Consider the following 16,966-nt stretch of genomic DNA (forward strand, 5'->3'; position numbering starts at 1 on the left):
GCTTCTGGGTCATGTTTAGATTTGGCTTATTTTTTGGCCTATAAAGTTTTAGCCGGCAACGGCGAATGGCACGGTGGATTGTGTTCACTGACAATGTTTTCTGGAAGTATTCCTGAGCCCAAGTTGTGATTTCCATTACAGTAGCATTCCTGTATGTGATGCAGTGCCGTCTAAGGCAGGGGTTCCCAAACTTTTCAGACCGCGACCCCCAATATTAGATTGCTGACGACCCGCGACCCCTCCCCCTCCCCCTCGTATGTAAGATTTGCGATTTGGTTACATACTGACAGAGCTAAAACAAAAAGGAACACAATCTCTAAGCCAGGCTATTTTATTAACAAATTACAGCCCACCAGCAGTGTCCATACATGCAGCCCACCAGCAGTGTCCATACATGCAGCCCACCAGCAGTGTCCATACATGCAGCCCACCAGCAGTGTCAATGAATGCAGCCCACCAGCAGTGTCCATACATGCAGCCCACCAGCAGTGTCCATACATGCAGCCCACCAGCAGTGTCAATGAATGCAGCCCACCAGCAGTGTCCATACATGCAGCCCACCAGCAGTGTCAATGAATGCAGCCCACCAGCAGTGTCCATACATGCAGCCCACCAGCAGTGTCCATACATGCAGCCCACCAGCAGTGTCCATACATGCAGCCCACCAGCAGTGTCCATACATGCAGCCCACCAGCAGTGTCCATACATGCAGCCCACCAGCAGTGTCCATACATGCAGCCCACCAGCAGTGTCAATGAATGCAGCCCACCAGCAGTGTCCATACATGCAGCCCACCAGCAGTGTCAATGAATGCAGCCCACCAGCAGTGTCCATACATGCAGCCCACCAGCAGTGTCCATACATGCAGCCCACCAGCAGTGTCCATACATGCAGCCCACCAGCAGTGTCAATGAATGCAGCCCACCAGCAGTGTCCATACATGCAGCCCACCAGCAGTGTCCATACATGCAGCCCACCAGCAGTGTCAATGAATGCAGCCCACCAGCAGTGTCCATACATGCAGCCCACCAGCAGTGTCCATACATGCAGCCCACCAGCAGTGTCCATACATGCAGCCCACCAGCAGTGTCAATGAATGCAGCCCACCAGCAGTGTCCATACATGCAGCCCACCAGCAGTGTCAATGAATGCAGCCCACCAGCAGTGTCCATACATGCAGCCCACCAGCAGTGTCCATACATGCAGCCCACCAGCAGTGTCAATGAATGCAGCCCACCAGCAGTGTCCATACATGCAGCCCACCAGCAGTGTCAATGAATGCAGCCCACCAGCAGTGTCCATACATGCAGCCCACCAGCAGTGTCAATGAATGCAGCCCACCAGCAGTGTCCATACATGCAGCCCACCAGCAGTGTCAATGAATGCAGCCCACCAGCAGTGTCCATACATGCAGCCCACCAGCAGTGTCCATACATGCAGCCCACCAGCAGTGTCAATGAATGCAGCCCACCAGCAGTGTCCATACATGCAGCCCACCAGCAGTGTCCATACATGCAGCCCACCAGCAGTGTCCATACATGCAGCCCACCAGCAGTGTCAATGAATGCAGCCCACCAGCAGTGTCCATACATGCAGCCCACCAGCAGTGTCAATGAATGCAGCCCACCAGCAGTGTCCATACATGCAGCCCACCAGCAGTGTCCATACATGCAGCCCACCAGCAGTGTCCATACATGCAGCCCACCAAGTGTCCATATAAGCAGCCCACCAAGTGTCCATACATGCAGCCTAGCAAGCGCAATGTCCAAATATGCAGCATCGCAAGCGCCATTGGAACTAACCTCATTTTGTTTCAAAAAAGACCGGGAAGCAGCGCCGAGAGCAGAAGGGGCGGGCCGGGCCGAGAAGGAAGGACGAGCTGTCATACCGTAAGAGCAGAAGGGGGCGGGCCGAGCCGAGGAGAAGGGAGAACAAGCGAGCGCAGTCATCGGAAGTCCCGTCTCCTCTGCCGAGACGTGTGACGTCTGTCATAGGCGGGACTACCGATGACTGCGCTCGCTCGTTCTCTCTTCTCCTCGGCTCGGGCCGCCCCTTCTGCTCTAATGACAGCTAGTCCTTCCTTCTCCTCGGCCCGGCCCGCCCCTTCTGCTCTCGGCGATGCTTCCTGGCCGTTTTTTTTTTTAATATCGGCGTATAACACGCATCTCGCGACCCCCCGCTCCCCACTCCGCGACCCCCCGGGGGGTCGCGACCCCCACTTTGGGAACCACTGGTCTAAGGGCCTGAAGATCACGGGCATCCAGTATGGTTTTCCGACCTTGAACCTTACGCACAGAGATTGTTCCAGATTCTCTGAATCTTTGGATGATATTATGCACTGTAGATGATGATAACTTCAAACTCTTTGCAATTTTTCTCTGAGAAACTCCTTTCTGATATTGCTCCACTATTTTTCGCCGCAGCATTGGGGGAATTGGTGATCCTCTGCCCATCTTGACTTCTGAGAGACTCTACCACTCTGAGAGGCTCTTTTTATACCCAATCATGTTGCCAATTGACCTAACAAGTTGCAAATTGGTCCTCCAGCTGTTCCTTATATGTACATTTAACTTTTTCGGCCTCTTATTGCTACTTGTTCCAACTTTTTTGGAATGTGTAGCTCTCATGAAATCCAAAATGAGTCAATATTTGGGATGACATTTCAAAATGTCTCACTTTCAACATTTGATATGTTATCTATATTATATTGTGAATAAAATAGTTTATGAGATTTGTAAATTAGTCCATTCCTTTTTTACTCACAATTTGTACAGTGTCCCAACTTTTTGGAATCGGGTTTGTATATAATTTTATTTATTTTGTATATATATTTTTACTATGTTGTATGTTTGTAAGATTTTTAATTAAAAAAAAAATAATGCAGTCCAATGCCCTTAATGCCTAGTACACACAATAAGAAAATCAGATGAAAAATACCGCTTTCGGAGCGATCATACAATATTCTGATCGTTAGTACACAGCATTTGAGAGCTGATCACTACAGTTCATGCAAAAATATCGGAAGGGACAAGCACAAAACTGTTTCTCATACACATTCAGAACTTATGAATTTCATTAAATCAGCACAGTATTCGAGTGACCAAGACCGCGCATGCTCGGAAATGAAAGAATACAATACTCTGCGGAGAATCGTGGTTGTCCAAGAGTGGAGTGTGGTGGGGTAGAGGAGACGATGGACCATTTCTTGCTTCAGTGCCCCTTCAATATAGAAGTCTATAAGGGGGTGGGTGGGACTCTGGGTACATTACATCACTTCTGAAGTTGTATTCTGTCATACGAGAATTTTCATAACTTTAGTAGCCTCTTCTTTTTCGATATGAGACTAGCATGCAAAAAAAAAAGCAAAATATCATTTGTCCATTATTCTCATTGTGGGTACAAGGCTTAACTCACATTCATACACATATTAGGGCCAATTAACTTACCAGCATATCTTTGGAGTGTGGGAGGAAACTAGAGTACAAGGAGGAAACCCACGCAGGAAGAACATGCCATGTCCAAGCAGGTAGTGCTGTGGTTGGGATTCAAACCAACAACTCCAGTGCTGTCAGGTGGAAGAGCTAACTACTAGCCACTGTGATCGATTTACTAAAACTAGAGAGTGCAAATCGAGTGCAGTTTTGCATGATAGCCAACCAGCTTCTAACCTCAACTTGCTTAATTAAGCTTTGACAAAGAAAAAAAAAAAAAACTGGAAGCTGTTTTCCATACACAGCTGCTGCACCAGATCTTGCACACTCCAGTTTTAGTAAATCAACCCCATTGTGCTGTGCTTTTGGTTGAAAAGTTTTCATGCTTGCCGGCCGGAGGAAAAATAGCAATCTATCATCATGCCATGCATAGGCTTTTTCCTGGTCAACAGGAGCCTATAATCTCAAATAATGGATAACACCCCTAACCCCCTCCCCCTCCTTTGCATTAGGGAAGGGTAACAGACTTTTTTATTTTTGCATATGGACAAGGTGGTGTATAGTCCTAGGGCTTTCTTTTTCAAAGGTAGTACCCAGGTTGCTTTGCCATCTCTACCTGTGTTTGCTTGGCCAGGACTAGTTATGAGCCGAACACCGCGAACAGAGGAAAAGTTCATTCGAACAAACAAACCCCATTGAAGTCTATGGGACTCGAACCTCGAAAATCAAAACGGCCTAATTTTGAAGGCTTAAATGCAAGTTATTGCCCCAAAAAAGGTTGATAGGGTCCTGACCTGGGGGGTCCCCTGAATGTGCCTGTAAAGTAGTGCATCTCTACGATGTATGTAGCCTGCTGCAGCTATACTGACATTTCTAAAGCAAAAAATGTCATATAGAAATATACATACAAGTTTCAAATCACATGTACTTGTCATACGGGTGCATAAAAATTGGGCCTTGGTTGTTCATGGTGCCTGAACACCGTAACCCCTCACAGTTACTCTTGCTGGGTGCAGGAACGGGCTCTGCCGCTAAAAAATCCATACAAATTTGAAATTGCATGTACTTGTCATACAGGTGCCAAAAATTGGGCCTTTGGTGTTGCTGGTGCCTGAACACCGTAACCAACCCCTCACAGTTACTCTAGCTGGGTGCAGGAATGGGACCTGCTGGTAAGAATCCCATGCAAATTTGAAATCGCATGTGCTATACAAGTGCCAAAAGTGCCAAATTTGAAATTGCATGTGCTATACAAGTGCCAAAAGTTGGGCCTTTACGGAAGGTGGTGCGTGAACACCATAACCAAGGCCTCACAGTTGCTCTTGCTGGGTGCAGGAACAGGACCTTCTGGTAAGAATTCCATGCAAATTTGAAAAAGCATGTGCTATACAAGTGCCAAAAATTGGGCCTTTACGGAAGGTGGTGCCTGAACCCCATAACCAAGGCCTAGCAGTTACTCTTGTTGGGTGCAGGAATGCCGGCCGCCTTCTCCACCGCTCCTCCTTTGGCTGAACGATGCCTCAGAAACATGTCCGGAGAATATTGACCTTCCAGTGTCTGGAAAGGCACAATTTTTTTTTAAGGCCTCCTCAAGATGTTTCATCCTCTGCTCTTTCTGCGAAGGCAGGGTGAGCTCTCCAACTTTACCCTTGTAACGTGGATCAAGAAGGGTTGCCAACCAGTAATTATCCCTCTCCTTGATATCATGAATCCTCGGGTTCTTTCGCAGGCAGGAGCCCATGCAACATAAGTTGGAGGAGGCATGAGCTTCTGAGTCCTCTGGGTCACCAAGGATGACATTGTCAGCAGGAACAACCTCTCCCCAACCACGTAAAACTCTTGTGGTTTCTGGGGAATCAAAACCATCCCTTGAAGGCTGTATGCTATCCTCTTCCTCTACATCCATGCTGCCAAAATCCTCACCCTCCTCCTCCTCTTCCTCCTGTGTGTTTTGTGGCCCTGCAGGAATGAGATCTGCCTAAAGGGGGCCATGTGAGGAAAGGAAGTCCTCCTCTTCCTGCCGCTGTTCTACCTCAAGTGCCCTGTCCATGATTCCACGCAGAGTGTGCTCCAGCAGGTAGACTAGCAGGATAGTGTCACTGATGCATGCATCATCCCGGCTCACCATCCGAGTGGCCTCCTCAAATGGTGACAGGACGATGCATGCATCCTTAATCAAAAGTCACTGGCGTGGCGAAAAAAAGCCAAGCTCCCCTGACCCTGTCCTTGTGCCATACTCACACAGGTACTGATTGATGGCCCTCTGCTGCATGTGCAGCCGCTGCCAGCATTGAGTTCCACCTGGTGGGCATGTCACAAATGAGGCGGTTGGTGGGCAGGTTGAATTCCCATTAAATGTTAGATAAGCGAACACTGGCATTGAACGAACAGCGGAAATGGCCACAGACTTTTCTGGCCTGTCTCAGGAGATCTTGGAAGCCCGGGTATATGCTCAAGAAACGCTGCACCACCAGATTCAGAACATGTGCCAGGCATGGAACATGTGTCAAGTGTCCCTGTCGGATGGCGTAGAGAAGGTTGGTGCCATTATCGCATACAACCATTCCTGGCTCAAGCTGTCGTGGCGCCAGCCATCTCCGAACCTGCCCTTGCAAAGCTGACAGAATCTCTGCACCGGTGTGACTCCTATCCCCTATACAGACCAACTGAAGCACAGCATGGCATCTTTTAGCCTGACTGCTTGCATAGCCCCTTCAATGCTTAGGGAGTAGTGATGGATGAACATCGGCCGGGGCGGTTCGCGAACATTAGCCGCAAATTTTCTCAAATGTCCGCGAACCGCAAGTTCGCAGCGGGCCCCATTGACTTTAATGGGAGGCGAACTTTAAAAACCTTTAGGTCATATTTGCAGCCACAAAATTCTTAATAGCTGTGCACAAATAGTCCCACCACGTGGACACTGTCATAATGTCTAAACATTTTTTTTTTTTTTTTTTTTTTTACAGCAAAAAAATTTTTTTTTCCTAAATCAGCCAGAACTGACAGCAGCCGGTAAATACATGTCAAATACATATACATATACAAATACATATAGGGTCCATTCACACGTCTGTAAAATGGGTCCGCATCCATTCCACAATTTGGCGTTTACAGACCCATTGGTTGTCAATTTCAGTCTGAAAAATTAGGCATTCACAGGATACAGAAGTAAGTGTTGGCCATTCCAGGCCCCAAAAATTAGCCCACATGCGTTTACCTAACAGCTAAGAACATTGTATTCTGTGGCTGAAGGCTCTTTAGGCATTTAGAACTGTGTTCTCTCAATCTCTGATCAATCTGGATGCATGTGGTGGGTAGGAAAGTGCGCTGATTCAATATAGGGTGTGCTGCTACCTTAGAGTGTATTTTGTGAAATGTGTAAAGAAATCAGGTGCGCTGCCCTAGTGCATATGTGCAACATACAAAATGATGCAAACAAATGAACCAAAAATGCAATAATAATGTAAAAAATGAAAACGTATGCAATTCGTGTAAACCAAAGAATGTCCAGAAGGTGACTAATGATACACCAATGTGCAATAAACGTCCATGTTATAAGTCCATAAATAAAGTGCAAAAAATGGTGACATAAACTTCCAGCTTGGGGAAAGGTGAACTGTGTTTGGAAGGTGCAAAGTCCCACCACCAGCTTGGCCTCTTACCAGAAGTTAAACGTTAAGAGCATATATGAATATGACCACTCCAAAGGTCATGCAGCCAGGTAGAAAAGTTCCCAGAAATCTCTGAGAGGAGGCGCCGCGTCATCACATCTAGACCAGGCAGTGGTCCGCACTGCAGGCGGACCCCGCCATACAGCTCCTCCGTGAGGGAACTCGCTATTATTGTCTTCACAACTGTAAGTGCAACCATTTGTTTTAATAAAATCTACTGTTGATAATGCACTATTGCGGTTCCCTCTGTTGTGTCCCCTATTATTGAGGTCAACCAGACTAAGGAGTTACAGCAGCCAATCAGAGTCTAGTCACCTTTGGCAGGATCTTCTTTCGTCAGGCTTTCTGACTGGGTCTGTTCCTCTTGGACGCAAGCAACTACATCAGCCATCCTAGAGTCCAGTAACCCCCGGCAGGACCACTCATCACCATAGAACCAGGCTTCTTGTTTGGCTTTTGTCCGGTAAGAGTCTAGGGAGCACGAGTGTGTCAGAGTGCCTTCTGTATTTCTGGGAACTTTTCTACCTGGCTGCATGACCTTTGGAGCGGTCATATTCATATATGCCCTTAACGTTTAACTTCTGGTAAGAGGCCAAGCTGGTGGTGGGACTGTGCACCTTCCAAACACAGTTCACCTTTCCCCAAGCTGGAAGTTTGTCACCATTTTTTGCACTTTATTTATGGACTTATAACATGGACGTTTATTGCACATTGGTGTATCATTAGTCACCTTCTGGACATTCTTTGGTTTACACGAATTGCATACGTTTTCATTTTTTGCATTATTATTGCATTTTTGGTTCATTTGTTTGCATCATTTTGTATGTTGCACATATGCACTAGGGCAGCGCACCTGATTTCTTTACACAATCTGGATGCATAACTTTATGAGATCGCCCAGCGAGTGTGGGACCCCAACTCGGGCTAGCTCATCCTTTAGGGCTTCTGAAAGGCCCATGCAGAACTGGTAGCAGAGTACCGCATCACTCCAATTTGTGTCTGTATTCCAACGCCTGAAATCGGAAACATATTCCTCGACCGCTCTGTGGCCTTGCTGGAGGGAATGGAGTGCGGCTTCTGCAGTGGCATTTCGCTGAGGGTCTTCATAGATCTGGGCCATGTCGCTGAAGAAAGAGGACAGGGTGACCAGTGAAGAGGCTTTATGCTCTAGAAGACGATGAGCCCATGCTTGGGTTTCCCCCTGTAGCATGGAGATGACAAACCCGACTTTCGTGGTCTCCAAAGTGAAGGTGCGGGGCTGTAAGGCAAAAAAAAGTTTGCAAGCGGTGCAGAAAGCCATGAACTTGCTGCGATGACCCGAGAATCTTTCGGGGGTAGGTACTCTGGGTTTCCGGTGGGAGCATCACGACTGTGGATGGTGCAGAGTTCCCAGCAGAAGGTGAGGACGCAGAATTAGAAGCTGTGGATGGTGTTGACAACGTCTGAACACGTTCCTCCAACAGTGTATAACCTTCCTGCAGGTTCTTGACGGCCTGTGTGAGGCCGGCCAGGTGCAGGCATAATTCATCCAGGGGAGAGGTTCCTCGCTCAGGCTCAGACATGGCTGTCTCGTACTGTCACGTACCTGGTAGGTAGAGTCTGAATGTGCGGAGGAAGGCCTCTCTTACACCTCTGACTCAGAGCCCCTGATGGAGTAAACAGGAAGCGTGGAGTGCAGAGTCGCACGAGTGCCGGTGGACGTGCAGGCTGCAGGACTGCTGGTAGCGTAGAGTTCCAGAAGGAGGCAGGTGTCCTGGGAGTAGTTGGATCAATGCAGCAACTAGGGAGCCTCGGGGAATACTGGAAGGTAAGCAGAGTCGGACAAGCCGGGTCATACACAGAGAGGTCAGATCAGGTACAAGTGGAGAGACTGGAGAATGGTCAAAGAACAAGCTGGGGTCGGTGCAGGCAGAGAACTGGAGTAGTTAAAGGCAAGCCGGGTCAAGATCTCAGGAACAACACAGGTAACAGGAAGCAGGACTGGCACAGAACGCTGTAGACGAGACAGCACTGATCCTGGGAGCAGATCCAGCTTAAACAGGCCTTTTGATGCTTAAACTGTCATCAGGTGCGCAGCACACCCAAATTCACATGCTGGGGCTTTCACGTTTGCCAATTAGCCAATGAGCTTTGGGAAATTCAAGGGGCAGGACCTTGCCTGCGGTTGCCAACTTGTCTCCTGGCAGGACCATCCTGACAGATACAGATATAAAGTGTCGGCCATTCAAGGCCCCAAAAATTAGCCCACATGCGTTTGCCTGACAGCTAAGAACGTTGTATTCTGTGGCTGCCTGGAGGTACATTAGGCATTGACAGGAAAAATAATTGTCGGCCATGAAAGGCCCCAAAAATTAGGCATTTAATGGACATGAAATGCCTTTTATGCTGCTGTATTTACCGAAGACAAGGACCATGACTTGTTGTGGGTGGATAACGGTCTGGCGGATATTTGTGGCCTGTCATGAGGAATTTTAATCAAGCATGGTCTACTGGTCACATGTGTTGAATTCCTCTGAGATCCATGCCTCATTCAGTTTTATAAATGTGAGGTAGTCAACACTGTCATGAGCTAGGCGAGTGCGCTTATCGGTCAAGATTCCCCCTGCTGCGCTGAACGCCCTTTCGGACAGGACACTGGACGGGGGCAAGCCAACAGTTCCATTGCAATTTGTGCAAGCTCTGGCCAGAGGTCAAGCCTGCCCACCCAGTAGTCCAAGGGTTCATCACTCCTCCGAGTGTCCACATCGGCCGTTAACCCGATGTAGTCGGACACCTGTCAGTCTAGGCGTTCCCTGATGCTGAATCCGGAGTACAGTTGTGGATGGGTCGGCTAAAAGAATGATCTCATATCTGAAGTGACCACCACATCTTCAAAACACCCTCTTCTTGCAGGCGCTGGTGAAATGCTACCCGCGACTGTTTCCCTGTGAGTGGAAATTCCTCTGCCAGCGCACAAAAAAGCAGAATGCATTTCTCTAAGCAAGGACTGGAAGTGCTGCATTCTGACCGCCCTCTGTGATGGTGGTAACATTTCCGCCATTTTTTTTGTTTGTACCGAGGGTCTAAGTACGTTGCCACCCAGTACTGGTCCTTGCCCTTTATGCTTTTTATACGGGGATCCCCCTTAAAACACTGGAGCATGAAGGCCCCCATTCGCACTAAACGGGAAGCAGTGTAGTGGCCTGGCTCCAGCTCATCATCCAGGATAATCTCGTCCTCGTTCTCCTCCCCCCATCCACGGACAACACCAGGGATCCCAGAAAGCTTTAAAGCATGCTCTTCTTGCTCCTCCTCATCTGCCCCAGCACCATCCTCCTCTGACTCCTCTTCTGTTGTTGACTTGTCTAAGATGAAGTAGCACCCCCTGGGAATTCATCCAACATTGCGACTTCTTCATCTTCCTGCTCCTCGACGGCTTGATCAATGACACGACGCAATGCACGCTCCAGAAAGAAGGCGTGAGGTACGATGTCACTGGCCGCAACTGACCAGTTTGGTGATCTCATCAAATGGCCGCAGAAGTCTGCATGCGTCCCGCATGAGCAGCCACTGGCGAGGTGAAAAAAACCCAAGCTCCCCAGAACCTGTCCTGCCGCAGAGTTCGTACAGGTAGTCGTTAGCTGCAAGTTTCTACTGGAGCAGCCTATGAAGCATATACAAGGTTGAGTTCCATTGTGTCGGGCAGTCACAAATAAGACCCCTGACGGGCAGGTTGTGTCGCCGCTGAATATCAGCAAGGCGAGCCATGGCTGTGTAAGATCTTCTGAAATGGCCCGAGATTTTCCTGGCCTGCCGCAAAACGTCCTGGACCCCAGGGTATTTTGGCAACGAATCGCTGCACGACCAAGTTCAGGACGTGTGCCATGCATAGCATGTGTGTAATTTTGCCCTGTTTCAGCGCGCTCATCAGATTGGTAACATTGTCGCACACCACTTTACCAACTGTCAAATTGAGCGGTGTCAGCCACTGATCTGCCTGTGAACGCAAAGCTGAAAGGAGTGCAGGACCAGTGTGGCTCTTGGCTTCCAGGCACAACAGACGCAGCACAGCATGGCAACGTCTGGGGATCTTGGGCGACGCAGCGAAAGAGACGGTAGTAGCGGAAAAGGGGGAGTCAGCCAAGGAGGAGAAGAAGAGGCAGGCCTGCATGCAATCCGTGGCGGTAAAACCAAATCTACATGGGTGCCACGGGTTACTTGCTTGACGGCCGTCAGAAGGTTCACCCAGTGGGCAGTAAAAGTTATATACCTTCCCTGCCCGTGTTTGCTAGACCATGTGTCTGTGGTCAGATGTATCTTGGCACCGACAGTGTGTGCCAGAGATACATTCACTTGCTGCTGATCATGGCCATAAAGCTCTGGAATGCCCTTCTGCGATAAATATTTCCTGCCTCGGTGTAACGCTCATGCGTTTTTTGTTAGTGAATGGATTTGCAGCTGCAGAATTATTACACTCAGTAGTCATGTAGAGAATGTGTTGAACATCATATCCAACTCTCAGGACTTCATCACTGTGTACAGCCTGTTATGCAAATATACATACACTCAATATGATGTTCCTGGAGTGATAGAATGTATATGATAGAATAGAGGTGAGAGACAGGCAATAGAATGGTGAGCACTTAGTAGTAGTATTCAGGAGAGTGGTAGGTGATGATAGTATGCAGATAGGTTTTAGCAATCATGTATAGTAACAGGTGGTAGGGGACAGCAGATGAAGTATGCAAGAGAGAGTAACCTAGTGCAATGATAGGTGATGGTAGTCCCAAGAGCTAGCAATCTATGCAGATGATAGAAATAGCTTAGATAGTAATAGTCCCTTTAGTATACAGTAGTAGATAGTGAAAGTTAGGTTGAGGAAGGAATCCCCTGCGGGGTATTTATCACTAGATGGGTTAGTAGTAGCAAGGTCCAAGAGTAATGGAGTAATCCGGTAGCGAGATACTGGATCGGTAGCGAGGTTCCGGTCTTGTTCAGGCAAGGGGAATAGCTTGAAGCTCCGGCAGCATTGGACAAGACAAGGCATGCGATTTGAACGAGCAATGAGTGAGAGAAAGCCGGCGATTGAAATAGCTGCTCATAGCGGCGCCCGGCGATGACGTCACTGCCCTTAAAGGTGTATGCGTTCCATTTGGATAGCAAGATGGGACGCAATATTAAGAGAGAAATGTGGAAATAAGGGTACCAGAGGTACCAGAACATTACACTCGGACCTTTCATTGTGGTGTTCCAATGGCCACAAATTTCCGAAAGGCCTCAGAGTCCACCAGTTGATATGGCAGTAGTTGGCGGGCTATCAGTTCCGACAAACCAGCAGTCAAACGTTGGGCAAGAGGGTTATCCGGCCTCATAATTTTTTTACGCTTCAACATTTGGGCCACGGAAGCCTGCCTTTTTCCAGAACAACGTGAGGACGGCATGATGGAAGGTGGAGTGGAGGACAATTGTGAGGAGAGAGGAGAAGGAGAAGGAGAAGAGGCTGGACGGTGAGAGCCTAGAGTGTGGCTTTGTGGGTTCTGATGGTGTTGCTCCCACTGGGTTTGGTGATGGGAGTCCAGGTGCCTTCTTAAGGCGGGGGTCCCTAGGCGAGTGTTGGGCTTACTGCAACTTATGCGTTGACTGCAAAGGCTGCAGATGGCAACACTATTGTCAGCAGCGGACACATTAAAAAAAGCCCACACTGCGGAGCTATGTGCCGGCGTCCTGGGAGCGCCAGATGTGACCGTACATGGTTGATGGCTCGCTCCTGATACATTGGCAGTCTGCTTTGTCCCTCCTGTGCAATGTAACTTCCGCCTGCTTCTCCTCCCTATCTGCTGGTTCGTCTCTCCCTCTGAACTCCCCTCCTCTTCCTCTCTTGTGGGCACCCACGTGACGTCCATAGACACGTCATCATCAATGTCACCTTCCCCACCACTAACATTAGAGATCTCGGAGTAAGCAGCAACAGCGGGGACCACCCTCCTTGGGCTGATCTGGGTACTGTCGTCAGACTTCTGAGTGGCGGCTGTTGCTACCTCCTCTTCCTGATCCGATGCCAAGAATGGCTGCGCATCGCAAATGTCTTGTGATGGATCGGAAAACAATTCCAGTGACTCAAGCGGAGGGTATATGGTGGTGGTGGTGTTGGTGGTGGTGTCTTTGGGGGTGCACACAGCAGAGAGTGAAGAGGGTGCAGATAGAGAGGATGAGGAGAGTGCAGAAGAGGAAGGCTGAGTGAGCCACTCAACCAAGTCTGGTGCGTCTTTTTGATGTAATCGAACTCACCTTCTGAAACTTCACACTTTGGATCCGGCCTCTCTGCTCCTGCCCTACCCCTACCACCCCTGCGTAAGGGCCTGCCTCTTCCTCTGTCTGTCATTTTTTAAAATACCCTGTGACAAAAGTCTCTAGAGAAGTGCAGTATATGTGGAACAAGGTATATAACATCCCGCTTCAATCTGTGGTATTGGGGGGCCACTATCACACCAGTTCTACAAAAAATTGGCCAGTAAGTTTGGCACTGTGTGTAGCACAGTTAACGCAGCAAAAGAGGCAATATTTTTGCAGGACACAAATACACATATAAAAGTATACCCAGATAACACCCCACTTCAATCTGTGGTATTGGGGGGCCACTGGTCTATCACAAATGTTGTACAAAAAATTGGCCAGTACGTTTGGCACAGAGTTAACGCAGCAAAAGAGGCAATATTTTTGCAGGACACAAATACACTTATAAAAGTATACTCAGATAACACCTCACCTCAATTTGTGGTATTGGGGGCCACTGGTTTATCACACCAGTTGTACAAAAATTGGCCAGTAAGTTTGGCACTGTGTGTAGCAGAGTTAATGCAGCAAAAGAGGCAATATTTTGGCAGGACAAATACACTTATAAAAGTATACTCAGATAACACCCCACTTTAATCTGTGGTATGTGGAGGGGGGAGGTTCACTGGTCTATCACACCAGTTGTACAAAAAATTGGCCAGTAACTGTTGTCACTGTGTGTAGCAGAGTTAACACAGCAAAAGAGGCAACATTTTTGCAGTACCCAAATACACTTTTATAAAAGTATATTGTTAGATAGCACCCTGCTTCAATCTGTTGTTTAGGGGAGCCCCTGGTCTATCACACCAGTTATAATACTTTTTTAAAAGTGCTTTTATCACTGTTTGTAGTTGTAGTATTGCTGCAGAAATGCTCACCACACCAGTCACAGTGCTTCACAGTGCACAATACAAATCCACTATAATATGCTTTCTATATTAGAAAGTATATTATAATTGTATTACACCCCTATATAGTGCACTGCACACCAAAGAATAGTGCACCTATACCAAATACCAGTCCTTAAAAGGACTTGTGTGGACCTTAACAGAGCAATTTTTGTCACTGACAATCTGTCCCTGGTGAACACAGCAAATCTCTCCCTACACTGACAAAAGAGACAGTATACCTATACCAAATACCAGCCCTTAAAAGGACTTTTGTGGACCTTGACAGAGCGATTTGTGTCACTGACAATCTGTCCCTGGTGCACACAACAGACCTCTCCATACCCTTTATAAGGTAGGGGGTATGTCCATGTGCTGAAATGTCTCAGTTAGCTGTCCTGTTCCACCTGATGGCTGTGTCATGGGTCAAAGTTCTCCCCAATGTAAACTAATATGGCCGCCGCGAACAATGCCATATGTTCGCAAAATCGGCGGACTGCGAACAAGCAAAGTTCACCGCGAATCGACCGCCGGGCGAACCGCAAGGCTATCCCTATTAGGGAGCACTGCTGCTGTAGAACAGAATTGCGCAGAAGAGGACATGGAGGAAGAGGGGGAGGTGGTGGTGGAGTAGCCAGATGTGGCAGAACCAGCACCAGCTTTTTGGAGGTGTGGTGGCAAAACAAGCTCCAACGCCGAACCCTGTCCTGCATCCTTCCCAGCTGCCAGCAGAGTTGCCCAGTGCGCCGTGAAAGAAATGTAACTTCCCTGTCCATGCCTGCTGGACCAAGAGTCAGCAGTAATGTGCACCTTCCTGCTGACCGCTTTGTCCAACGAGGCCAAAACACTACCTTCCACGGAAGAGAGCTGGAATGGCCTTATGCGAAAAGAAATGCCTTTTTGGGACCTGCCCCTGTGGTGTAGCACATTCCACAAATTCATGAAAGGGAGACGAGTTTACCAGCTGAAAAGGCAGCAACTGGAATGCTAGCAATTTGGCCAAGCTAGCATTAAGACACTGAGCATGTGGATGGCTGGGACAGTATTTCTTTCTACGGTTTAAATACTGGGGTAGTGAAATTTGCCTGGTGCTCAAATCAAGCGGTGGTGTACTGCTAGCAGATTGGGTGCAAGTCTCTGTGCCACTCATTGCTATACCATCATCCCTCTCAATGCTGGTACTTGAGAAGACATGAGGTATAGTATGGTTAGAGATCGCAGATGAGGAGCAAGGTGATGTATGCCTGTTTTGATCTGGTGCCTCTTTTAGGTGCTGTTGCCAACGGACTGCATGGAAGGTTGTCATATGGCTTGTCAAGCATGTGGTGCCCAAACTGCTGGTGTTCTGGCCACACTTGATCCGCTTTAGACAGATGTTGCTGAAAAATGCCCACACTAATGAACTTTTTGGAGTCCGCAGGAATTTTGCAGCACCCTGCACCTGTGGAACTTTGTGCCGTGACGCAGTAGGTTGGCTACTGCTATGGCGGCCCCTGGAGCACATCCTGCCTTGTTGGAGTTGTGCGTCCTTCTCATCCTCCCCCTCCTCTATCCTGTCAGGCACCCAAGTACAGTCATTGACCTCATCACCCCCTCCCTCCTCGTCACTGGAGCAAACGTGGCAATATGCTTCAGCTGTGGCAACATGACTGCTGGTTTCTTGTCCGTCATGGTCACCCCCTCTCTCTAGGCTCACCTTATTCCCTTCATCAACCTGGGAACCAACATCACAGCTTTCAAATTGCTGCACATCCTCCAAGAGCATGTCACTGACACTATAATATCGAATAGTTCAGGTGACTCCTCCATGCACGATGCTGGGGCGACAGAAGGAGTAGCTGTGGAGAAGGAGTAGCTGTGGAGAAGGAGTAGCTGTGGAGAAGGAGCCTGTGGAATGAGCCGCTTTGGCAGCTGCGGTGGAAGGCAAACTACTGGGAGCGTGGGTGTCAGAGGAAGAGGAGGATGAGGACGGCTTATTGATCCACTCCACCAACTCTTCCACATGTTGTGGCTGAATAGCACAGGCAGCACTGGAAATAAAGGATGGGTGTGCCCCCCCCTGCAGAGGATGCACTATGTCGACTGTGACCACCACTTTTCACAATGGACACAGAGGCTGCTTGCCCTCTTTTTGTGGCCTGTGAGCGTCGGCCTCTCCTTGTTGGCCTTTCGGACATGATGTTGATACAGATCAATATAGGGTATACACAACTGACCAATAGATACTCAATAACCTGATATGATGTAATTGATAGCCCTATTGAAGAGCTATGATGGTTATATGATGTACGCAAGTGACCGATTAACAATACTCTCACTGATATCTAAAGTAATCTATAATCCTATAGATGGATGATCTGTGATGCTTATAGAATGTTCCACAACTGACCAATGAATACTCTGAATGATATCTGAAGTGATCTATAATCAAATAGGTCTGTGAATATTATAGAATGTTCCATAACTGAGCAATGAATACTCTGAATAATATCTGACGTGATCTATAACCCTATAGGGCTGTGAATGTTATAGAATGTTCCACAACTGAACAATGAATACTCTGAATGATATCTAAAGTGATCTATAATTAGTGTTGAGCGAACACGGACTGTATTATTCGTGTTCGTACCGAATAATTGGATTTTTTGTACCCGAACACGGACAC

The 16,966-nt window shown here is 48.1% G+C and overlaps 1 protein-coding gene across 1 annotated transcript in view; it reads left to right on the top strand.

Moving 5' to 3' along the window:
- Positions 1-16,074, top strand: part of LOC309558510 (uncharacterized protein) — a gene marked incomplete at both ends in the record, with an annotated part of 400,563 nt that extends 384,489 nt beyond the window's left edge. Inside the window, one exon of the mRNA XM_082261590.1 lies at positions 15,992-16,074. Coding sequence (XP_082117716.1) covers positions 15,992-16,074 — 83 coding nt within the window. The remainder of the gene's footprint in view (positions 1-15,991) is intronic.
- Positions 16,075-16,966: the final 892 nt, after the last annotated feature.

Source organism: Pelophylax lessonae, assembly GCF_965119305.1.
Source record: "Pelophylax lessonae genome assembly, chromosome: 6".
NCBI classification, from domain to species: domain Eukaryota; kingdom Metazoa; phylum Chordata; class Amphibia; order Anura; family Ranidae; genus Pelophylax; species Pelophylax lessonae.